Genomic DNA, 25,362 nt, shown 5'->3' with positions numbered 1-25,362 from the left:
TCTACAGGTGACTCCACACTAAGTGACAAGCCAATGGTTTCCTGTACACCAGGAAACCATTTACAGTACTACACTGGGTGGTAAGCATATAACCAAATTATGGCACCTGGTAGTTTAGTGAATAATTATTGCACTCCAATTGGATTGTGCCTGTGCAGGTTTATATCCAAGGGATGGTTGGGGTTTACTGCTCATGTAATGCCATTCAGGGATGAGTGAGGCTGGTCACTTTCATGTTAACTGTCGGGACCAACTGCCTAGTCTCGGGCTCCTACGCTCCTCATGGGGCAATGTAGGATTGGATGATGGATGGATAGTTACCACCCAGTGTAGTAAATGGTTTCCAGGTGTATAGGAAACCATCTGGCTTGTCACTCAGTATGGTCACCCACAGGCAGAAGAGGAAAGAATGAAGGAAAGAAAGACAGAAGAGGAAGTGTAAAGTCACCCACGGGCAGAATGACATGGAAAGGATGAAGGAAAGAAAGACAGAAGAGGATGGAAGGAAAGAAGGATGGTGGAGAGGAAAGGGCAGACACTCGAGAGCAGCACTACATTGAGTGAGTGGATGGTGAGCGCCCCCATCTACCACAAAATAAAAATAATAACAGTAATAATAATAATAATAAAGCAATTTGGTGGTGGGATGAAGGTGTAGAAGCTGCAGTTAAGGAGAAATGAAGGCTTTTCTGGGAATGGAAGAAGGGTGGTAACAAGGAGGAATACTTGGCTGCCAAGCGTAGGGCTAGAAGAGAGGTATACAGGGCGACGTCTGAGTCACAGAAACTTTTACTTGATAACCTAAATCATGGGGAAAGGAAAAATAGGATATTTAAGGTGGCAAATCAGATGAAGAGGGATAATCGGGATATTATAGGTGAGCAGTGTGTGAAGAATGATGAAGAAAGGTTAGTGGTGAACAGTGGGGATATTAAAGATCCATGGAGAGAGTATTATAGCCAGCTGTTGAATGAGGAGTGTGACTGGGACAGGGAAGGTTTGGAGCAAGCAGATCTAGTGTTTGGCCCTTGGCCTTTGACTGACACTGCTACTGTGAGTGAGGCAATTGGCAGGATGCAGGTGGGGAAGGCAGTAGGTGTGTCTGGGTTGACTGCCGAAATGCTGGAGGCCTCAGGAGACATAGGGGTGAGGTTAGTCACTGACGTGATAAATATGATTATATTTGAGTGTGTTGTCCCAGATGATTAGCTGAAGAGTGTAATTGTAAATATGTACAAAGGGAAGGATGATGCCCTGGAAAGAGGAAATTATAGAGGTATAAAGCTTTTAGATCAGATAATGAAGGTAATGGAGAGAGTTCTAGAATGTATGATTAGAGAAAGAGTGAATACTGATGAGATGCAGTTTGGGTTTATGCAGGTAGGGGGACCACTGATGCCATATTCATTGTCTGACAGCTTCAGGAAAAATATATTGGGAAAAAAAGATATCTGTATTTTGTTTCTGTTGATTTGGAAAAGGCCTTTGACAAAGTCCCTAGAGAGGTGGTGAAGTGGGCAATGAGAAAGCTTGGCTTGGAGGAGTGGCTGGTTAGGGCAGTTATGGCCATGTATGTCGATGCTTGCACCCACTTAAGAGTGAATGGAGATTTGACCTATGAGTTTTCCGTGAATGTTGGTGTGCATCAGGGATCAGTTTTGAGTCCCATGTTGTTTATCATGGCACATGAAGCCCTTTCATGTGACTTCAGAAACGGACTCCCGTGGGAGATGTTGCATGCTGATGATTTGGTGTTGACTGCAGAGAATGAATGGGAGGCGGTGGAAAGATTCAGGAAGTGGAGAGATGGTATGGGGCACACAGACTTAAAGATAAATGCAGATAAAACAAAAGTCATGATATCTAGGGTTGGAGGTGGTGCAGTCAAAGAAGAGGGAGAGTGCCCATATACAGCTTGCCAAAAGGGCTTGGGAAGTAATTTCATCTTGTTCTGTGTTTGTGATAAATGGGTGCACAAGAGATCTAGTGGTGTTAGAGGTAGACTGTGAGATAATGCTAATTTTATGTGTGCGGCGTGTCGCATACATAAAATGATGGTCTGCAGAAGGGCAACTCATGCCTACAATCCACCAGGTTCTCATTCAGGTAAGCCTAGGACCACAGCACTACTATCAAAACCAACAACAACCACCGACCTTCGCATCAGCCACAGGATCATCAAAGAATCCCTCAGGCAGGACCTCAGATGTGTTCGTCTTGGGAGGGTCTTGGAGTCGGCTGGGGTTCTCCTGGTACACAGACTCCTCCTCCTTCTGCCCACCAGAGACGGAAATATCCGCATCAAAGAAATCCTCTGGCAGACCTGGGGTGATTAGGTTCTACATTAGTAAGTGAGTGAGCAAGTTATTACTGAGTGAATTTGTGAGTTATCTGGTGAGTGAATGAGTTAGTTTAGTGAGTGAGTGAGTTAGTTTATGACTGAGCAAGTGAATGAATGTGTGAGCAAGTGTGTGTGGGTGAATGAGTGAGTTGGTAACTGGGTGAGTGTGTGCATGGGTGAATGACTGACTTAGTGAGTGTGTGAATGAAATCATAAAACAGTGGTCCTTGGGGGGTCTGAGGGGTCATATTCCACATGGCTACGATGATTTTCATAATATCTTTTCCCTGATGATATATATTGCAGACGGCATCTGCTCCTCTCTGGGTGACGACCCAGCGAGATGCCTGGAACCAGTCAGACTCACTTCTTCTTCATTTCTATAACATTCATGGTCTTTCCTCTAACTTTCTCTCTGTTGGGCAACACCTCTCCTCCTCTAAACCTCACCTTCTCTTCCTAACTGAGACTCAGCTGTCTGAGGCAACTGATAGCAAAACCTTCCCAGTATCCTCCTACTTTCTCTACACTAATTTCAAAGCCAAAGGTGGCTGTTGTGCATAAGTATGCAACAATATATCTTGCTCTTGTGTTCCTGAACTTGAATCTACTCTCTGGCTTCAGCGATTCTGTCATTCTCTGACTAAATACATCTGTGCTGCTTACTTATCCACCAATTCTACTGACAATGAAAAATTCTTCAATTAGATGGAACATATTCTATCCATTTTCTCCTTTCTCTGAAGTCTCCATTCTAGGAGATTTCAATGTTCACCACCACCTCTGGCTCTCCTCTCCTTTCAATGATCCACCAGGTGAACAAGCCTTCATCTTTTCTATCCTTAATGACCAAGAGCAACTTGTTCAGCACCCTACCCATATCCCTGACTGCTTTGGAGTTCCAACATACTTGACCTCTTCCTTACAACTATTCCTTCTGCTTATGCTGTTAATTTTTTCCTTCCACTGGGCCCCTCCGATCATAACCTTATCACCTTAACCTGTCCTATCACTCCAGTGCAGCCTGTGGATCCTCTAAAGAAACGTTGGTTGTGGCACTCTGGAGCCGTGGATTGGGAGGCCCTCAGGCAGTACCCCTTTGATTTTCCCTAGAAGGATTATTGCTTCCATAGCCGAGAGCCATCTGAGTGTGCATTGCGCACTACAGAGGTTATTCTCTCGGGCATGGAAGCATACATTCCTTTCCGATATCCTTTGCCTAATGCAAAAAAAACCTTGGTTTAATCACGCTTGTTCTAATGCTGTCCACAAGGAAAAGGCCTACAAAAGGTACCAGAGCCAACCCACTCTTGAATCTCATCTCTTTTATACTTCTGCCCTCGCTCTGTTTGTTCAATCCGTACATGAATGGGGTAATAAAAGAGGTGCAAGGTAGGGTAGTGAATGTTGGAGTGGCCCTGGTGAGAGAGGGTAGTGTTTGGAAACTCCCTGTACAGTTGTTTGCAGATGATACTGTGTTGTTGGGTGAAGACGAAGGAGAGCTGCAAGGCTTGGTGGATGAGTTTGGGAGAGTGTGTAAGAAACGGAATCTAAAGGTGAATGTAGGGAAGAGTAAAGTGATGGTCTTTGAGAGAGGTGAAGAGTGAATGTACAGCAAGGTTGGATGGTGAGGAATTGGAAAATGTGAGTACGTTTAAGTACTTGGGTAGTGTGATGAGTAAGGATGGAGGTTTGGAGGGTGAAGTGCTTGAATGGGTACAGCAGGGAAGAAAGGTTGCTGGTTCCTTGAAAGCAGGGAAGTGAGCATGGAAGTGAAAAAGTTACTACATGATAGTATTGTGATACCAACTCTAACGTATGGAAGTGAAGGTTGGACGTTGCTGGAAGGACACAAGTCAAGAGTGAGAGCAGTGGAAATGAGTTCTTTAACCCCTTAACCGCGGGGCGTCACTTTCGTGACGCTTGGGAGCAAGGGATCATACCGCGGGGCGTCGCTTTTGTGATTCTGTGTTATTTTGAATTCACCCGGGCTTTCCAGTGGGGGCTTGTATCATCTATCAGTACTGACAATGTCCAACACTAGTCAGCACTCCTAATCTCATCTGTACTCCCATCCATTGTTGACAATTTAGCCATTTCTCCCCGTTCTTGACTCCCCTCCCCACCCCCCCTCCATTACCCTATGCTCTCGCCTGCCCGGCCATGCTACGCTAAGTAAATCTTCCCTGGAATTTTTCACTGATTTCATCCATTGAAATAAGCCCTATGTCGTATTCTTATACCAAATAATATATACAAGTAAGAAATCAGGTAAGTGAGAGTGCCATACACCTGGAATTGGCTAATTATCACCTGACAACACCTCACGTGCACTCGTTCGCTAATTTTCGCTGTTTTTTTCCCCTTGAAATATGCCGTATAATCTATTTTCGTAATAAATATACATGTAAGGAGAGAAGGGAGAAGCCTAAATGATATTTACATTCACCTGGAACTACCTAATTTATAATGTATTGTCTAGATTTCCTGCCAATCATATCAGTGCTACACAAAGCTGTTTCAAGATTTAACATTGGTAGCTCTGATTATATATCTCCTAAGTAGGCCTCTAATCTATTTTCGTAATAAATATACATGTAAGGAGGGAAGGAGAATATTTACATTCACCTGGAACTACCAGATTTATAATGTATTGTCTAGATTTCCTGCCAATCATATCAGTGCTAGACTTAGCTGTTTCAAGAAGTAATATTGGTAACTCTGAATAACCCCTAAAGCAGGCCTCTAGGCTGCCCCTGCGTTATCAGTGTAGTCTCATCTTCCGAAGTGAGAGGACGTACGTTTCATCTTGCTGACTTCAAGGCCTTTTTTTCACCCCCATGCAAATGGCTCTGTGACCTTTACCCCTACTAAACCTCGTGTGGAAAGAGGTAAAGGGCTGACAATTGATAAAAGAGTGACTATGATCTTTCTATTGAGTAAAACAGTGCAAGTGGAATTGTAAATAATGTGTAAATAATGTGTAAACAGCAAGTGAAAGTAATGAATGTAAATATACGTGAGCAATGGAAAATAGTTTTATAAGTTATTTCAAGTGACAGTGCACAACACAGTGTAAATAAAATAGAAATGTAAATAACGTAAATAAAATAGAGAACGTAAATAGAAATGTAAATGAGTAGTATTATAAGATTACGAGTATATACCCTAGGAGTAATGAAAGTGAAAGTTTCACTCTAGCATGTCTGAATGCTATGAGTTATGAGAGTGAAGATGAAAGTGACATTCACTCTCAATGCCAGTATACAGGACGAGAAAGTGAATGCTACGTATTTTACTGAAAGAAATTGAATCCCTACAGTGACAATAAACTAATACTACTGAAGGAAACTTATGGATAAAGACTGTAGATATATATAAGTGTTATATAGTAATAGAAATATAAAGTGTGAGGGGTTTTATGAATAATAAATGACAGGCTACCATGAGCGAACTAGTGCCAGTGCGACGATCAGACGCGCTCGTAATTTCCATTGCTTTCACAGTGTTTTTTTTTTTGAGTATGGATCCCAAACTACTTGAAAATTGTAGAATAGTGTTTATAGTGTTTGTATCTGGCTGTGGTAATCATATTACGGGTTGTCGGGAAGTGTAAAGTGGAGACTTCGTTACCCTACTTCAGAGGTCTCCACAAGTCCTACGGTAACCGACGAAGGCTCAACAATCATTCCAGGAGAAAGCTGAAGGTATGTGCCATAAGCATATGTAATTTTATTATTCCAGGACTAATAACTGATTTTTGGCAAATATTTTTTGAGAGTCTGTCGGAGCCCAAATAACCCCGCGGCACACGCAAGTTATTGGTAAACAAGCCCGCGGTGTAGGGGTTAAGAGGAGCCTGTGGAGTCACATGGAGAGACAGGCTGACAAATGAGGATATAAAGGAGCATTGTGGTGCGGATGATAGGACGCGTTAGGAGGAATACACTGAGGTGGTTTGGCCATGTGGAGAGGATGAAGAGTGAAAGACTGACGAAGAGAGTGTATGTGAGTGAGGTGGAGGGGGGAAGAGGGAGGGGGAGGCCGAAGATGAGATGGAGGGATGGGGTGGAGAGGTATATGAGAGAGGGGGGTGTGAGCTGGGAGCGGGGCAGTGAAATGGCAGGGGACAGAGCGACATGGAGGCGATTTGCTTGTGGCCACCCTGAACGGGATTGAGGTGTCTGGCAATAGATAGATAGATAGATAGACTAAATGCTCTGAACTCTCCAACTCGAATTCTTCCCACTCCTTCTGGCACCTTGCCAAAAGACTTTTTAATAACTTCAACTCATCATCCTTCCCTCCTCTTCTCCATCCTGATGGCTCTATAGCTATTTCTTCTACTGATAAAGCAGAACTCTTTGCTCAGACTTTCTCCTCCAATTCCATCTTTGATGATTCTGGTGCTGTCCCTCCATCACTTCCCCCCTCTGACTCCCTCATGGCTGACATTAAAATTTCTTCAACTGATGTATTCTCTGTCATCACTGGCCTCAATACTAAGAAGGCAAATGGGCCTGATGGGGTCCCTCCTGTTGTCCTCAAGAACTGTGCTTACATCCTGCCTAGGTAAACTCTTTTTCCTTTTTCTGTCAACATGTACCTTTCTTTCTTGTTAGAAGTTTGCTGTGTATTGACATTTCACCTCATGGCTTCCTCAGAATACAATTGCTGAATATACACCACATTTCCTGTATATATAGCAAAAAGCAGTAAGGGTGTGAAGAGGGGGGGGGGTTGTGAGGTATTGGTTAGGGGTTGTAGGGAGGGGCAGGTGGGGTAAGGAAGGTGAGGTCCAGGGGAAAGGGATTACGTACCATGGCACAAGGACAGAGAGAAACAAGGGACAGATGAAGTGGGATGTCCTTAGGGAGAGGGAAGGAATGTCTATCTATCTATCTATAGCCCGACGCCCTAATCCCGCAAAGGGTGGGCGCAGACAAAACGCTCTGTCACCCACCATTGGTGTTTCTTTCTCGAATTTGTCAATGAAAAGTGAATCTGGAAGTCTGCTCTCATTCAGCCTGTCCCAAAGACAGGTGGCCATTCCCAACCCTCTAACTATTGCTCTGCAGCTTTAACATCCTGTAAAGTATTTCAAAAGTTTTTGAGTCTGTTCTTAACAAAAAATGTTTAAAGCATCTTTCCTGTCACAACCTGCTTTCCGATCATCAGTATGGGTTCCACCAAGGATGCTCCACTGGTGATCTCACCTACCTTTCAGACTCCTGGTCATCCTCCTTTCGGGACTTTGGCGAAAGCTTTGCCATTGAACTTGACATCTCAAGGCTTTCAATCGAGTCTGGCATAAATCTCTAATTTCCAAACTGCCCTCTTACAGTTTCTATCCTTCTATCTGTGCCTTTATCTCTAGCTTCCTTTCTGGTTGTTCTATAGCTGCTGCTGTAGACAGCCACCGTTCTTCTCCCTGAGCTTGCAACAGTGGTGTTCCTCAAGGCTCTGTCCTATCACCAACTCTCTTTTGTTCATCAATGACCTTCTAAGCTGTACATCTAACCCTATCCACTCATATGCTGATGACTCCACCCTTCACCTCATATGCTGATGACTCCACCCTTGACCTTTCCATTGGCTTCCCACAACATCCATCTCAGCAGTTACTTCAACAAACAAAGGATGAGGCTATGGCACACCTAATGTCTGACTTGGCTCATATCTCTGATTGAGGTGAAAGTAATCTAGTTTTTAATGCATCAAAAACTCATTTCTTACATCTATCAACCCGACAAAATCTTTCACAGGAGTACCCTCTAATTCTCAACAATATCCAGCTTAATCCAGCATCATCTTTAAACATACCTGGGGTTTCATTCTCTTGGGATTTATCTTGGAAAGAACTACTCTCTCGTAAAATCTGCTTCCAACATATTAGGTGTGCTATGCCGACTCCGTGCCTTCTCTACCCTTGCATAGTTGTTGACTTTATAGACGGAATTTATTCACCCTCGTGTGGAGCACAACTCTCATGTGTGGGGAGGCTCCCCATATACAGCTCTTCTCAACGAGGTGGAGTCAAAAACTTTTCATCTCATCAACTCTCCTCCTCTTATTAGCTCCCTTCAACCTCTGTATCTTTGCCATACTGTTGCATCTTTGTCACTTTTCTATCGCTACTTCAATGGTCACTGCTCGTCTGAAATGTCTGCTTGCATCCCTCCTCTACTACAGCGGGTGTGTAGCGCCTGTCTAGCAACAAACTCTCATCCCTTATCTGTGCGACTATGTAATGCAAGAGTTAACCATTACTCCCAGTCCTTAATGTATTCGACAGGTTAACTCTGGAACTGTCTCCCTCTGATTGTATTTTTCTACTGTCTATGATCTCCAGTCTTTCAAATGCAGTGTGTCCAGGCATCTCAAAATGAATGGTTCTTGATTCTGGCTCTCTTGTCTTGTTTGTTTGTGTGTGTGTGTGTTTTTTTTTGAGGTACCAATATGCAGGCTCCTGGCAATTGGTTCCTTCTTCCTTGCTTAAAAAAAAGAAAGAAAAAAAAAATCCCTTTTAAGATACTTATGTCAAATTAATATCAACATAGACTGCACTAATAACCTACAAGACAACAGTGATGTAGCTGATAAAGGAATAAAGTGGTAAGGATGAGGTACTAGGAGGTACACCTGCAATGAAAAATTCCTATGACCTGACCAAGATAGTGGGTAACCGTGAATAAAGTACCTCCACATCACCCAGTCAGCTACCATCAAGCTGCCCTTTCTCCATTTCACACCACCCTCATTCATATACCTATCCGGCACATCCCTCTGGTGGTAGGTGGTGGTATATCGTCATCCACTCACTTGATGTAGTACTGCCTATTTCTTCTTAATCTTTATCAGTCTATCTCTGTGTCTCCACCCCTCTCTTCCCATCTCCCTTCCCTTCTCTTTATTAATCTTATTTCCACTTCTGGTGGCTCTACATTAAGTGACAAGCCTAATGGTTGCCTGTAACTCATAGAGTGAATTAAGTGCTGTGCGGTAACCATATAACCAGATAACGGGGTTATATGGAGCTTGCTATAGTGCCCCTGCTAAACTGGTGGAGAGACAAGTGCGATGTCCATCCAGGAACCAAACCTCTACATTTTTCCCCAAGCTTCAAGACAGTGAGACACTGTCAACCATAAGGGAACATTGGTTCACTGCACAGGACAGCCTTGCAAGGGAGATTGTTTGCCTGTGGTTTATGGGTCTGCTCTGCCAGATAGACAAGGGCTGATCAACAACAACACATCCCTCTACCTCACCTTTGGTCTCCATCTACCTGTTTCCTGTCCACCTCACTAACTGACACTCTCCTCATCAATCTCTTATTCACCATTCTCTCCACAAGGCCAAATCAAATGGTACTTATCCCATCACCTTCCAGCACATCTACCTCAGCACCACAATGTTTCATATCTTCCCCATTTATTGCTCTGTCTCTCCGCATAACTTCATATGCTCCTCTCAAATAACTCATTTCCATTGCTCTTACTCTTGACTTGTGTTCTTTTAGCAGAGTTCAAGCTTCATTTCCATGTTAGAGTGAGGATCATAATACTGTCATGCAATGACTTTCACTTACAAGCTCCCTACTCAGTTCCTTATCACTGCCCTCAGTGTGCTTGAAACCTTCATTCCATGCTGTATCCTTTCTTGTCATCATCATCATCATAATCATCCTCCCAACCTCTATTTGCACCCATGGATGAGGAGAGAATGGGTTAAAAGAGGAAGGCAAAACCTGACAGGGGGAGAACTAAACTTCATGACTAATTCAATAAGCCACATTCTCATTCAGTCTCAACACTGCATTATCGAGACTTCACTTCATGGGTATGATTATCTATAGCTATGTGCTTCACATTACCCATTAATACTGGAGAGGGAAGCCTGCATGTGGTGCCACTGACACAACCATGTTGTTCCAATGCCCAGCCATACAAATGCTCTTCAACACTCTCCCTGTCCCCCAAAATGAGATGATGGACTGCAGAATGGAGGCAACTTCAGGCTGTAGTCCATGGGGTTCAAATATCAGATAAACCTGGGGCTACAACTAATACTGCTACATTACCTGTCAACTAGAGTCAGTTTCATGACTATTATCACCAACATACCATTTGTGGAGGGTCCTGAGGTCCCATTTTCTGCTTTGATGTGTGTAATTGATCCAAGATGTGGAGGATCCTCATCATCACTATCATCATCTGACAAGGAGTATGTAGTGACTTTCTTGAGAATACCTGTAAGAAAATAACATCAGACAACCACAGCATGTTTGTTTCCATGTGATGGAACTGGGCAGCTTCCAAAATTAGAATATTATGTCATGGTTGCATGAAACTGGATGAGCCTTAGTTATGGGCAGCAATGACTTTGCTTGGTTACTAGTCAAACCAACTCTTTGTTTTGTTTCGGTTTGTTTATAAAGTCTCCAACATGCTTGCATGCATTGGCCTTGGTCACCTAATGGCAGCTGCCCATGCTCCTCGATCTCTGGCAGCCTCCCTATTCAGTCTCTTATCCCTGAGGTCACACTCTATGACCTTGTTCCAGGACATTTTTGGTCTGCCTCTTGCAACCCTACATTCACACTTCTCTCCCTCCGCAGCCAATTGTCATCCTCCGTCCTTTCAACATTCAAGTCCCACCCTTCCTCTCAGCTCTTCATTTGCAATCCTAGTTCCCCATGGCCTCGTATTATGAACACACTTGACTTGATTGTCACGCTGCCATAATGTAGAAGTTCTGCTTGTCAGAATTCTTTTATTCCCTGGACTGCTTCTCTTTGGAATACGCTTCCTCAGATTAGTCTCCCCCCAGACTTCAACCTACTGCAGTTCAAGTCCAACAGCTTCAGATTTTTTATGAATGACGGACACCTGTAATCCAGTTTATGGATCCCCCCCTCTTTCCTATTAAAAAAAAAAAAAAAAAAAAAAAAAAAAAACACTATTTAGAATGCAATAAATGGAGGGCTGTGTGGGTGGCAGATCCTATTTTTGTACACTGCAAATACAAAACCACTCCATTCTGAAGGTTATGAAATGACATAACTACAGGTAGTGATGTATATTACTTGTGGTCTCCCTCCCCCCAAAAAACCCTAACCTCAATAAAAATTGAAATCCCATCTCCTAGTGTCATTTTGGGGGGTATTTTTATAGTTGTTATATCTGTAAATTAAACAAAGCTGACAAGCATTAGGAATCAGATGTCATACTCACAGTCCATGAAGTGCCTCACTGGCTGGAAGGCACTTGTCCAGGCACATCTTCCTCCCCTACAGGAGCACTATTCACTGGGCCAACTGAATGCAATACGGTCAACTGCTGGAAGTCCAGACTATGGACTCTCGACTGTGGTAAATGGGCCAATACTAGTTTCTTTGGGTGTAAAAACATGGAACCTATGCCAGGGGAACACGGAACCTGCACATTCATTTTGCCATTTTTTGGCTGGTTGGCCTTTTCCATGAAACATCTCAATTATAACAATGGATTTTATGATGTGACTGGTTGTACCAGTATGTATTAATGTTAAAAGGCCATAAGCAAGTTATGAATATATAGGTACAGATATACTGAAAACTGTGATAGTGTGCATCTAATCAACCCTGCCTATCAACTAGACATCCTTACAGCTCAATAGTGCACAATGTCATTTTACGTGAGGCGTTCCGCTGCTGATTAACGGCTTCAGAGTGAAAAGTGTTTTATGTGAAGCTTATTAAATGAATAATTACTGTATAGGTTGGTGCTGCGGAGGGATGCTTTCAAGTGGTGAAATCACTATAATCAGTTGTCTCAAATGTCTGGTTATATAAATATCCCTCAATTCCATCCCTATCCCCTGGGAGGTGGATGGTAGACTGCAGGAGAAGAGCAACATTAGCTTGAAGTTCACCGGGTTAACATTTAGAAGAGTCTGGGGTCACAACAATAATAACAGCACAGTGATATCAGGACACATAATTACCTTTATGCTTGGGAATGTCTAAGGCTGTCCTCTTGGCACTGTGTTCACATGAGGGTGAGGCTGCTCTTTTGTGCTCTCTCACTGCTGACTGCTGTCTGCTGGATCGGCTAAGGTACTGGGAGTTCAACTGCATGAAACATTCAATTGCTTCAGTCAGATGGTTTAATGAAGAAATGCTGAGACAGATTTACAAAGGGGACCTAGACACCCCCCTCCCCCACAACTCATACTACTACTACTATTACTATGAGGTCTGACCAAAAAGGTACTGAGCTTTTAAAACAGTATGCCAATGAGCCTGCATAGTGCGCTCGCAACAGGAGTGTTGTGTAGTGGTGACTACGAGCATTAGTCTAATGCTGGCTTCATCATGCCAAGTCACTTACTCATCGAGGTATACGCACTTGAGTGAACATGTGCTTAATGCACTTTGCAATTTCTTGCAAGCTGAAAAATGAAGGATCCTGAATAGCAGCATGTTTGCATGAAATTCAGTGTCAAATTGGGAAAAACTTTTACAGAGATTTTTCAGATGTTACAACAGGCTTATGGGGAGGACTGTTTGAGCCATTTGCAATGTCACAAGTGGTTCCAGCAGTTCAGAACAATCTCACTCCCAAAGGATTTATGCCTCTTTCCAGGGCATCACCCTTTTCCTTGTACACAGTTACAATGGGGTGCTTCTGAAAAGCCTAGTATTCCGGTAGATGTCACCACCATTGGGACAAACAGTCTCCGCAGTCAGAGAGACGTATAAACTCCTGACTAATATAAGAGTAGCCTTTCATTATATGGAAGAGGAGATGATAAAAAAATTGACAGTGGGCATTATTCGCCCCAGGTTAGAATATGCAGCAGTAGTGTGGTCCCCACACAAAAAAAAAGATATAAACAAGATTAAGAGAACACAAAGAACAGCAACCAAAATGGTCCCCAATCTGGCAGATCTGTCATACAGAGAGAGGCTGGAAAAGCTGCATTTGCCTTCCATAAAAGAAAGGAGAAAGAGAGGAGACATGATTGCAGTGTTTAGGACAATGGTGGGATTAGATAAAATTTACAAAGAAGATCTATTTTTATGGGATAAGAGAGTAACAACAGGACACGGAATGAAACTGAAGAAACCAAGCTGCTTGAAGGATATCAAGAAATATAGTTTTCCTTATAGATGTACAGACCTGTGGAATAGCCTGGACAAAGAGATCGTCCAGTCTAAAAAGTTAAATGATTTTAAAGCTAAATTTGACTTACTGAGAAACAGAGACGGGACCCCACAAGCGTAGCTCATTTCCTGTATATTACAATTAGGTAAATTAAGTAAATACACACAGTCCCAAGTCCAGGCATGGGATCTGGGACCCCTAGCCAACCAGCCATGACCAGTGGCTGTGGCAGTTGCTTCGGGGCACCCTGCCAGGGGAGCTACAAGGACACCCTCCAAGTGCACATTGGCACTGTAACTGCCCCGCCATTATACCCCCACTGATAGGGTAGCCTCCAGGGGAGCTACTCCCACGTTCAGGTCCCTCTCTACTGGGCGGAAGTGGCAGCCTGGAAACTGCAATACCCTGTACCTTCTAGCACAGGTTCGAGCCCCATCCCAACCCGACCCCAAAATCTATGCTGGCGGATCCTTCGTCACGCCTCCCCTCAATAGGTCTGCCACCAGATAGCCGGATAGCAGGGGCAAAGTTTTCAGGCCGCATGCCATTGCTGCCATCAACCCCTGTGACGCAGTGGGGTATATTGTATGATATGTAAAGCGAATGTAGGGTAGTGCATGAGGTAGTCGGAGGAGGTGTTTGGGAGAGTATGGTGGTCTACTTTCCATGTTAGTGTCACTCTGATACGGTCAGCAAAAGGGGATGGTCAGACATTATGGTAGTTAGTGAAACAGGAGCTCCAGCTCTCCCTATCAATGGCATTCCCATTCCCCTTGAGAGTACCATCCTGACTAGCTGGTGCCAGAGCCTACTTGACCTCCAATGGACCCTGTTCATTTATGTGACACACATGGCATGTTAGTCCGGCAAAATGGTTTATCCAACAAGGCTCTGGAACCAAGGGAGCCAGAATATTGGTGTTGTACCTTACCGTCCACTCACTCGATGTAGTGTTGCTCTTGGGTGACTGCCCTTTCATCTCTTCTTTCCATCCTCTTCTGTCTTTCCTTCATTCTTTCCTCTTCCTTCTGTCTATGGGTGACTCTACACTGAGTGACAGGCCAAATGGTTTCCTGTTTACCAGCGAACCATTTACTATGCTGGGTGGTAACCATTTAACCAAATTAGGGCACAGGGTGGTTTAGTGGGTAATTTAGGCACTCCAATCAGACTGAGCCAGTGCAGGTTTATACCCAAGGGGTTGTTGGGGTTTATTGCTCACATAATGTCACTCAGGGATGTGCGAGGCTGGTCACTCTCATCTTAAATGTCAGGACCAACTTGCCTAGCCCTGGGCACCTATGCTTCTAATGGGGCAACACTGGATTAAATGATGAATGAATGAATGAACCAGTATGCAGAAATGACAGGCTAGCACACACACAAACTAAAATACCATTGCTGCACCAGCCTCTCCAAGTAAATCTGCTGATGATGATGAATAAATAATTTTTAAAAAAGTTGGCGGCTCCATAAGTGTGTAATTCAAAAACTCATTATTTGAGGAGCAGATACTGCCACACATGTATTACTGGCCAATGATAATGGCTCTAAGCACATTTACCTGTTGCTTTGCTTAAGTCTCGAGAGGGCCTCCTGGTGTATTTGTGTGCCTGCCAGATGTCACTCTTAGCTACCTCCTATTGTGGTGCTGAGGAGGGATGCCTTGAAATGACAGCATGGATATAACTGGGGAATGGAGCTGTCTGGTTATACTGAAGTCCCTCAAGTCTTCCCTATCTCCTGAAACGAGGGTGGTGGACTGAAGGAGAAATGGCAACTTCATCCCAGAGTTCACTAAGATTGCAATATAAGATGAACCTTAAGCAACAACAAGAAGAACCACTCCTACCTGTTCCTGTTTCTGCTTGAGTTTGGTGAGGTTCTCTTGGTGTGAACGCTTGTTGACATGAGCCTGCCAGATGATAGCACTCTTCACCATCACCCCACACACCACACACACCAGCTGCCCACGGCTATTGTATCTGTCACTCCAGTTAAAGAGATTATCAAACACAAAAGCATAGTCTAAAGTCGCAGTCATCCCTCAATTTGATGGATGTTAAGGAACAGACACCCACAAATGGCAAAAATCCATAAATAATGAAAACCCAACTAAACAGACCCCCACAGACATAACATGACTACTGTTGTGTTCCTAAACTCAATTCCTCTGGATTCTCTACACTCTGGCATCGGCTTTCCTGTCATTCTCTGACTAAATATATCTGTGCTGTCTACTTATCCCCTAATTCTACTGACTATCAAAAATTCTTCGACTATCTTACCTCTATGATAGAACACATTCGATCCATTTCTCCTTTCTCTGAAATCTCCATTTTAGGAGATTTCAATGTTCACTACCACCTTTGGCTCTCCTCTCCTTTTACTGATCCACCTGGTGAACAAGCCTACATCTTTTCTATCCTTAATGACCTACAGCAGCTTGCACAGTACCCTGCCCGTATCCCTGACCACCTTGGAGACAGCTCCAACCTCTTCCTTACAACTAATCCTTCTGCTTACACTGTTAATCTTTTCTCTCCACTGGGCTCCTCTGACCACAACCTTATCACCTTAACCTGTCCTATCACTCAGGTACGGCCAGTGGACCCTCCAAAGAAACGTCGTCTGTGGAGCTTTGGAGCTTCGGATTAGGAGGCCCTCAGGCAGAACTTCTTTGATTTTCCCTGGAATGATTATTGCTTCCAAGGCCGGGAGCCATCTGAGTGTGCCTTGCACATTATGGAAGTTATTCTCTCTGGCACTGAAGTATACATTCCTTTCTCATATCCTTTGTCTAACGCAAGAAAGCCTTGGTTTAATCACGCTTGTTCTAATGCTGTCCCCAACAAGGAGAGGGCCTATAAAAGGTATCGGAACCAACACACCCCTGAATCACGTCATCTTTACGTTTCTGCCAGGAATCATGCTAACTCTGTTCCTCACTCTACTAAAAATAATTTAATCTGTACTAAATGCTCTCAACTCTCTAACTTGAATTCTTCCCGCTCTTTCTGGCTCTTTGCTAAAAACCTTTCTAACAACTTTACCTCATCATCCTTCCCTTTCCTTTTTCTACTCTGATGGATCTGTAGCTATTTCTCCTACTGATAAAGCACATCTCTTCGCTCAGACTTTCTCCTCTAATTCCACCTTAGATGATTCCGGTGCTGTCCCTCCATCATTTCCCCCCTCTGACTTCCTCATGGCTGACAATAAAATTTCTTCAGCTGAAGTATTTTCTGCCATCACAGACCTCAATACTAACAAGGCATATGGGCCTGATGGAGTCCCTCCTGTTGTTCTCAAGAACTCTGTACTTCTGTGCTTACACCCTGCCTAAGCAAACTCTTTCGCCTTTGTCTATCAACTTGTACCTTTCCTTCTTGCTGGAATTTTGCTCTCATTCAGCCAGTCCCAAAGAAGGGTGACCATTCCCAACCTTCTAACTATCGTCAAATTGCTTTAACATCCTGTGTCTCAAAAGTTTTCGAGTCAATTCTTAATAGAAAAATTTTAAAGCATCTTTCCTATCAAAACCTTCTTTCTGATTGTCAGTACGGGTTCCGTCAGGGACGCTCCACTGGCGATCATCTGACCTACCTTTCTGACTCCTGGTCATCCTCATTTCGGGACTTTGGTGAAAGCTTTGGCATTGCACTTGACATCTCAAAGGCTTCCGATCGAGTCTGGCATAAATCTTTAATTTCCAAACTGTCCTCTTATGGTTTTTACCTTTCTATCTGTGCCTTCATCTATAGCTTCCTTTCTAGTCATTCTATAGCTGCTGTTGTAGACAGCCATCGTTCTTCTCCTTGATCTATCAACAATGGTGTTCTTCAGGGCTCTGTCCTATCACCAACTCTCTTCCTTTTATTCATCAATGACCTTCTAAGCTGTACATCTAAAACCCTATCCACTCATACACTGATGACGCCACCCTTCACCTTTCCATTCGGTTCCCGCAACACCCATCTCAGCAGTTACTTCAGCAAACAAGGGATGAGGCTATGGCACACCTAATGTCTGACTTGGCTCATATCTCTGACTGGGGTAAAAATAATCTTGTTTTTAATGCATCAAAGACTCAGTTCTTACACCTATCAACCTGACAAAATCTTCCACAGGTGTACCCACTAATATTTAAAAATATTCAGCTGAATCCTGCATCATCCTTGAACATGCTTGGGATTTCATTCACTCGGGACTTATCTTGGAAAGATCATATTACATCTCTTGTAAAATCTGCTTCCAAGAGATTAGATGTGCTAAGCCGACTCCATTCCTTCTTTACCCCTGCATAATTGTTGACTCTATTCACGGATTTTATCCGCCCCGCATGGAGTACCGTACTACTCGCATGTGTGGGGAGGTTCCCCAGATACAGCACTTCTCAATAGGGTGGAGTCAAAGGCTTTTTGTCTCATTAACTCTCCTCCTCTTACTGGCTCCTTTCAACCTCTGTCTCTTCGCCGCACTGTTGCATCTTTATCTCTTTTCTGTCGCTACTTCAATGGTCACTGCTCTTCTGAACTGTCTGCTTGCATTCCTTCACCTCTAAGATGGGCGGTAGCATCCATCTAACAGCAAACTCTCATCTCTTTTCTGTCTAGCTCTCTAATGCAAGAGTTAACCATTACTCCCAGTCCTTCATTTATGCAACAGGTCAACTCTGGAACTGTCTCCCTCTGTCTGTATTTCCTGCTTCCTATGATCGCTAGTCTTTCAAACGCAGTGTGTCCAGGCATCTCGAAATGATCGGATCTTGAATTTGGCTCTCTCTTGTATTTTGTTTTTCTCTTGGAAGGAATAGTTATTGTGGGCTTGTGGCTTTTGGTTCCTTCTTCCTAGCTTAAAAAAAATAAAAAAAAATACAGAGGATATGGGAGTGGACTTTGTTTTCAGCTACAGTATGTTCTGCTGTGACAACTCTCTTGATTCATCAGTGTAATGGCAGAAGGAACTCTCCTAACTTAGAGTTTAACTAAACCTAACCTAACTTAATCTAACCTAGCAACAAACTCTCATTCCTTTTCTGTCCAACTCTCTAATGCAAGAATTAACTGTTACTCTAAGTCCTTCATTTATGCAACAGGTCAACTCTGGAACTGTCTCCCTCTGTCAGTATTTCCTACTTTCTACGATCTCCAGTCTTTCAAATGCAGCATGTCTGGGTATCTTGAAATGAATGTATCTTGAGTTTGGCTCCCTTTTGTTTTTGTTTTTCTTGGAATGGTTTGCAGGCTCCTGGCCTTTGGTTCCTTCTTCCTTGCATAAAGGAAAAAAAAAAAGTTTAACTGTACCTAATAATTTGACCAAACCTACCCTAACCTTCAGTTGGGAAATGGGAAAGGAAATCCACCTCTGAGTACGTACTGGTTAAAATTCTTCCATTACACAAGAAACAAACAACCATAGGTTTGGCTTAAGGAACATAATAATAAAAGAGGGGAAATTTTCCGGCAGGAAAAGGTCATTTACCACCCTGAATATATAAAAATACAGAAAACAAATTGGAGCAGTATGAAATGAATTGGTAAGGTCTTTCTGCTGCTTAAAATAAAGCACTCATTTACCCTGGGGCCTTTGGGTAACTAAAAAAAAAATTATTACCGTAAAGGATACTTTGCATGGGGAGAATCAACTTGTCTAGTGCCCACTTTGTTCCTCAGCTGTTCCTGCATCAGCTTCTTAATGTCATCAGGTCTTTCACGTTTCACACTCATACTTGTTTTGTCCATCAACTCTACACAACCACCAGTTCTTTCAGGCTTAAAATAACGTGAAAGGCTAATGCGTTTTGATTAGGAAGCCATTTTTTTTTTTTTTTCCCTCTAGCATTAATGATTCCTCACTCCACACGACGGCCACTAGTTTGTTTTCAGACTGACCCGGCACCAATTTCAAACCGTCCCAAGTCATTTCGTCTAAACTAACCTACTCTAACCAAACATGACCTAACCTAGTTAGGCTTAAGCTTATTTAATCTAATATAATCTAATTAATGAAACCTAACCTAGCTTATTCTAATGCAATAGGAATAACTTGGGAACGGATGGGTTCGGAGCCGGATCGACCCGTTCATTTGTTTACGTTTTGTTTTCTAAACAGTACGGCTGAGTGGATATAACTTTAGAAGTAACTAACGTTACCGATTTTCGTTATATTATGTCCCTGAACCATTCTAACCAAGACTTACCTTTTAAGCCTAGTATGAGCTAATTTTGTAAGGGTCGTCATGTAGTGGCTTAGGTTAGGCTATCTCTCAATAGCGGATGAATGTCGTGCCATATTGGCTGGTGCAGGCGTTTGCGCTCGGTCTATGTCAGTCCCTAGGTTAGGTTAGGTTAGGTTAGTTTAATGCAGATTAGTGTGTTTTCAATTAATTTTTATCTTGATTTGGGGGGATAAACCCACTTGAGGAAATCTTACTCAAAATTACAAAAGGGGGATTTTCCCCAAAAAATGAAGGTCAAAACTAATTAAAACATGGTATTTTGCATTGGAAACCATAAAAATAATAATTAAAGAAAACGTTGGGTACTTCTAAAAATTTACCGCTGTATGTACTGTACGAGATACACGTAGCCCTTTCCCTGTAACCATGCGTGGAATCGATAACGGCCGTAACACCTCAGAGGGTGGTTGACAGGATATTTGGTTAGTGCTGAGGCTATTTGTTTACGCAATAGTTTTGCTGTAAATGTATGTTGTGAAGGATTTTTACTATACCTCATTTACATTTACCCCAATTTGGCCCAAATTTTCGTTCTTTCGCTGCATGTTTCACGTACTCTAGCTCATAGGCAGAATACAGCTCTACATCCTTTCTGTAGCACTTCTTCATGGCTAGCATTATATTCTAGTGTTATGGTTTCCTGCAAGCTAAGAAACCATTTACAACGCTGGGTGGTAACCATACTATATAACCAAACCATACGTGCACCCAATGTGTCAACAAGTGGGTTGGTGGAGGGTTAGTGCCCCTCCCCATAAACAAATAACTCAGAGTTAAATGGCCACCCCTTATGGGATCATGGCGTCTGGTAATAGATAGATAATTAATCTTTAGCTAAAACTCGGTAATCAGGGTGGAGAGATGGCAGTTGTAGGCGGAGTTAGAGTAAAAGGGGTGCAATAGACACAGGTTATGGTTTTGTCACCTACATGAATTTTATATCACACTCAGTTTATTTTTCTGTGTTACTTTTTCTCAGGTTGTCATAGATTTCTTAAAAATAGGTGAAGTTAAGGGTAAGAATCATTAAATTTTTTTGTCCTTCATAGAATAAAATTTCATAAAGCAATGGGGGTCAGTTTTTGGTAGTTCACTTCTCTTGATCCAGTAAATCTGACACAACCACATTGTAGACCACATTATTTTGAATCAGTATCACTATAAACTTGTTTTGAGATATGTATATTTAACTGAAAATCCTATATTTAATTGCCTTGGATCTCCGCCGATTTTTGTAAATAGCCAACTACTGTATATTTAATGTTCCTAATGCACCTGTTTAACATTTGAAAGCTGGCTGTCAAATGCAAATGAGGTCGTGTTGGATTAGGTTACGTTTGGTTAAATCATTAAGTTTCCCATTGCTTTGACACGGGATACACTGATGTGTCCAGTCGGAGCGATGGTTGGAAAACAGTGTGGCTAGTCGGAGAGACTGTTGGTAAACATGGCCGTGAGCGATCTGGCCGCCTCCTGAACTACCTAAAAATAGGTATACTGTATTTTGCCTTGGGTAGGCCTAATCCCAAAAATGAGTGATTTCTGAAAAAGTGAAGCCCAAACTCAGTCAAATCACCCACAAATTAACCAGAATAAATAGTTTTTGTTTTGAAATCAAGTGATGTGAACTAGCTGCAGAAAATTGACCACAGTGGTTTTAAAAATTGAAAAGTGAGGTATTTTGAAGTTAATATAGACCATCATCAATTTTACAAACCAAGCCCAACGGGACCTAACCTAACAGTGAAAACAGTATTTGTTGCTGAAATGTGCTGGTGGTATTCGTATCACTTATAAATGCTCCAGTGTGCTTGTATGCGTCGGCCTTGTTCACCTCATGGTGGTTCTCCACACTGCTGGATCTCTAGCAGCCTTATCCCTGAGGTCACACTGTATGACCTCATCCTAGGTCTTTTTTTGGTCTGTGTCTTGCAACCCTACCCTCAGCTTGGCACTTCTCACCCTTTCTGTAAATCCAGAAATATACTGTATAACAGTGATTAGGAGTGACTCAGATTTTGTTGAGTTTGGGTTTGGTTGTGATGGGGGTATGGTCATATATGACAAGGCACTCATGTATGTGAGGATTATTTAGCATCATTATATTTCCTCAGAGGAGTGTGGCACAGCAGGGCCATGTAGAGAGAGAGCCAGACAGTACCAGGTGTTTTGAGCAGGAGATTAGCCAGGAGTTGGTTCTCAAGAAGGTAAGAGGGTAGATTTTCACTTTATTTGTTCCATTTCTTATTATGATTAGATTTGGATAACTATTGTAATATATCAGTACACCTTTAATCACAGGAGTTAGATTACATATGGTTAGGATGATGAAAGGTTAGGTACCATACCAACCAGTTTCATAAAATCACTAGAAGTACTATATAGACCATAACATGAAATTACAGTAAGACCTCACTGTAATGGACTAATTGGGGCCCAAACCATTCCGAAAAAGCAAAATTCTGATAAAGGCGATATCTGGATTTCCCCCTGCTATCCTGGACTTTTTCTGATTTATCAGACATTAGTCCAAATCATACCAACAGTTTTCAAACTTTTTTCACTGCCATTGCAGTACTGTGCTGTGTTATACCTTCACTGCAATAATAAAATGGTAAATCCATCCATCCATCATCCAATCCTACATTGCCCCATGAGGAGCGTAGGAGCCCGGGGCTAGGCAGTTGGTCCTGCCAATCACATTCTTTTTTTCCCAGTTTGGGTAGCACTTTTGCAGTTCATTGATGATGGTGATGATGATGATGATGATGATGGTTTGAGCTAAGCCCCCTTTTTTCAGGTTTAGGTAACATTACTGCAATTGAGTGTGATGATGATAATGAATATTCATGCTCATCCTCCCCTCCTTTTCTTTTCTCTCCAGATTTAGGTGACATTTCTGCAATTAAGTGTACAACCAAGACAAGATCCATCAGGTGAAACTTACTCCACATAGGCTATGCTTCCTTCAGTGGCATAAAATTACCATCCTTCCCTTGTGAATGCTGAGTTATAACAAGAGATTAGCCAGTCCGAAAGAAGTGCCATGGAAGGGATTTAGGGCTTCGTTATTGTCTTATTCTGCCACTGAGCTACGGGATTTTGGCTGCAAATGGATGAAAAACTCAACCCAGTCAAGGTGAATGAAATGTAGATGACTTTTGTAATGGGATTGGAATGTAGTGGAAAGTAGATAGAGTAACACCATTGATACAATGATGTAATTTCTGATTATATTCTTGCCAACACCAGACATTTTACTTTTCCTGTGAAGGTGCCTCGGTGCATTGTATTGTTTGTAAAGACTTCTGAATGTGTCGGCCATGTTCACCTAATGGTGGCTCTCCATGCTGCTCGATCTCTTGCAGCCTCCTTTTTAAGTACCTTATCCCTGAGGTCACACCCTCATAACCTCGTCGCAGGTCTTTTTCGGTCTGCCGAAGTACAGTAATTCCTCACATAACACATTGTGTTTCTTACAACTGCTATGTTAGGTGAAAACTGTCTTATGTTAGGGTTGTATTCTAGCAAGTAAGAGCGATACTGTAATGAAGAACTATATTCAAGGCTCCAAATAATTATGACTATGGTTTACAGTATTTACTGTGACTGGGTTGTAGAATAATCAGAGTGTTTTGAACATTAAATTTCATAAACTAGTTAAAGAAATGATTATATTGCGAGATCAGTGCTAGTGTAGGTTATATCATTTGTCAGCCTTTACTGCACATCTTGACTGCGTAAAAGTGAACAGTAGCATTTAAAGTGAAAACTGTTCTTTGTTGATGAACAGGTTTATGGAAAAAACAAAAAACAAAGGTTAGGTGAATACATGTTAAGTCAGAAATCACTGTAGTGGTGGTTGGCAGAGAGGTTAGAGCATCGGTACCAGAGAGACAGCCTTCCATATGTCCAATCCTCAGGAGGTGAATGGAGGTTTATCAGTCATCTAATATCAAAAGAGTTATACAGTAGTGTAAGTTGGGTGTAAGTAAGTAAGTAAGGGGGGTGTAATTTGGGAGGAGGGCAGCAAAATGACAGGGGACAGGGTGACAAGGAGGCAATTCGTTTGTGGCCATTCCTTTTGGGATTAAGGCGCCTGGCTGTGGATAGATAGATACAGTAGTTGTTTTTTTTCATCTGATGGAACTAGGTCACTCCTACAACTCATCAACTATGTCATGGTTACATGGAATACAATGAACCTTAGTAATGAGATCAGACTGAGTTAGGTTGGACTGAATCTTCTTGGCTACTGGTCAAATCAGCCCTCCAGTCTGACTACATTTGGCCATCAACTAAACTGAAAGGAACTGTGGACCTTTATCAGGTGAAAGTGAAGTTTATTGAGTGATATTGGCTGTTATATAAAAGTTAAATCAAACTTGCCCCAATTGTTGAAAGAATACAAATTAATGATTGTATAGTCTGTTTATTTTCTTTTGGCAAAGATCCCTAACTCTCTCTACCACAGTGGATGACTAGGTGCAGTCAGGTTGGAGGATAAATTTGACCAGTAACCAAGGTGACTCATGTCAGCTACATATCCAAGGCTTGTCTAATTTCATCCAATCACAACTTGAGACAGAGTGAACCTTGGTCATTTGAAGGGAAAAATTATTACCACTGACATAAGTGAAAGTAACATTGCAGAATATTGAAGTAAAATCAGATGATTAAAGCATCAGAAAGTAAAGCATTAACCCCTAATGCGCGGCCAATGGACAGACGACCCCCCCTGGGTGGCGGCGTTCAATCGCGGTTTGAGTACCTGTAGGAAAATATTAGCCAAAAATCAGAGATTAACCCTAGAACATTATACTTGGTATGGCCAATAGTACTTACATTCAGCTTTCTCCAGAGACAGGTGTTGAGCCTTCATGGACTACCCAAGGACTTGTGGAGACTTGCAAAGTTGGGTAACAAAATCTTCACTTTCACACCTCCAGCAACCCGGTTTCCCCTCTACCACAGCCTCATTCTGTCACAGTAAACTTTATACTACAATGTACAGGCAGTTTGGAATCCGTATTTGTACAATAAGCACTGAAAATAAGGCTAAAATCAACGAAGCGTACGGCCGACATGCAGTGCGGCAGCGGTCTTTCCGTCACTCAACAAACATTTCCATTTTCACAGCTAAAAACACGTATACTACATTATTTTCAATCATATTACTCCCCAAAAGATCACCGCAGCGCACTTTTTATTCTGCCTTACGCCCGTCACTTTATTCTCGTTCCTGTCGGCCGCTCGCACTGACTCGGAAGAGCTAGAACTCACCATAATGTCACTTTGAAAGCCTGCGGTAAACTGACGCTAAACAGGGGCAAACCGTGCGAAAAAAAGCTAGTGTGACAACTGGGGAAACAAGCGTTTCCTATTGGCATAAACTGCTTGTGAGAGGAGAGCGCAGATTTACAGTTCTGAGCAGTTAGAGCGCTGCCATGTATCACAGCCAGGCTGGCCGGTCCATGGTGGGGGGGGGAAGGAGGGAAAAACGCAATACTTGGCAACAACGGAGGTCAGTAGTACAAAGGTAAAGTATGCTAATTGTAGCTAAAGGGTGGTGGTACTGATAGACAATACCAGCTGGAACATCCTTGCCCACGTTTATTCAAAATTAACTC

General features: G+C 42.6%; 1 protein-coding gene and 1 long non-coding RNA gene across 3 annotated transcripts in view; one reads left to right on the top strand and one right to left on the bottom strand.

Annotated features, from left to right (window-relative positions):
• The window catches only part of LOC145393397 (zinc finger protein 830), a 29,228-nt gene extending 9,885 nt beyond the window's left edge, over positions 1-19,343 (bottom strand). Inside the window, exons 1-5 of the mRNA XM_080267491.1 lie at positions 19,120-19,343; positions 15,344-15,476; positions 12,329-12,455; positions 10,468-10,593; positions 2,157-2,323 (exon numbers count right to left, since the gene is read on the bottom strand). Of these exons, the coding sequence (XP_080123617.1) occupies positions 2,157-2,323; positions 10,468-10,593; positions 12,329-12,455; positions 15,344-15,476; positions 19,120-19,235 (669 nt within the window). The 5' untranslated portion in view covers positions 19,236-19,343. The remainder of the gene's footprint in view (positions 1-2,156; positions 2,324-10,467; positions 10,594-12,328; positions 12,456-15,343; positions 15,477-19,119) is intronic.
• A 265-nt stretch (positions 19,344-19,608) lies between these two features.
• Positions 19,609-23,738, top strand: LOC145393396 (uncharacterized). Of its 2 annotated transcripts, none has more exons than XR_013896187.1 (3): positions 19,609-19,632; positions 21,847-21,939; positions 22,617-23,738. It is a non-coding gene; the product is annotated as an uncharacterized LOC145393396 (long non-coding RNA). The 2 variants fall into 2 exon arrangements; XR_013896188.1 differs by lacking the exon at positions 19,609-19,632 and adding an exon at positions 20,105-20,154.
• Positions 23,739-25,362: the final 1,624 nt, after the last annotated feature.

This window comes from Coenobita brevimanus, chromosome 24, assembly GCF_032717465.1.
Source record: "Coenobita brevimanus isolate Jiangsu-jjx chromosome 24, ASM3271746v2, whole genome shotgun sequence".
NCBI classification, from domain to species: domain Eukaryota; kingdom Metazoa; phylum Arthropoda; class Malacostraca; order Decapoda; family Coenobitidae; genus Coenobita; species Coenobita brevimanus.
The sequence above is the reverse complement of the archived record's forward strand: the minus strand, read 5'-3'. Positions and strand labels throughout refer to the sequence as shown.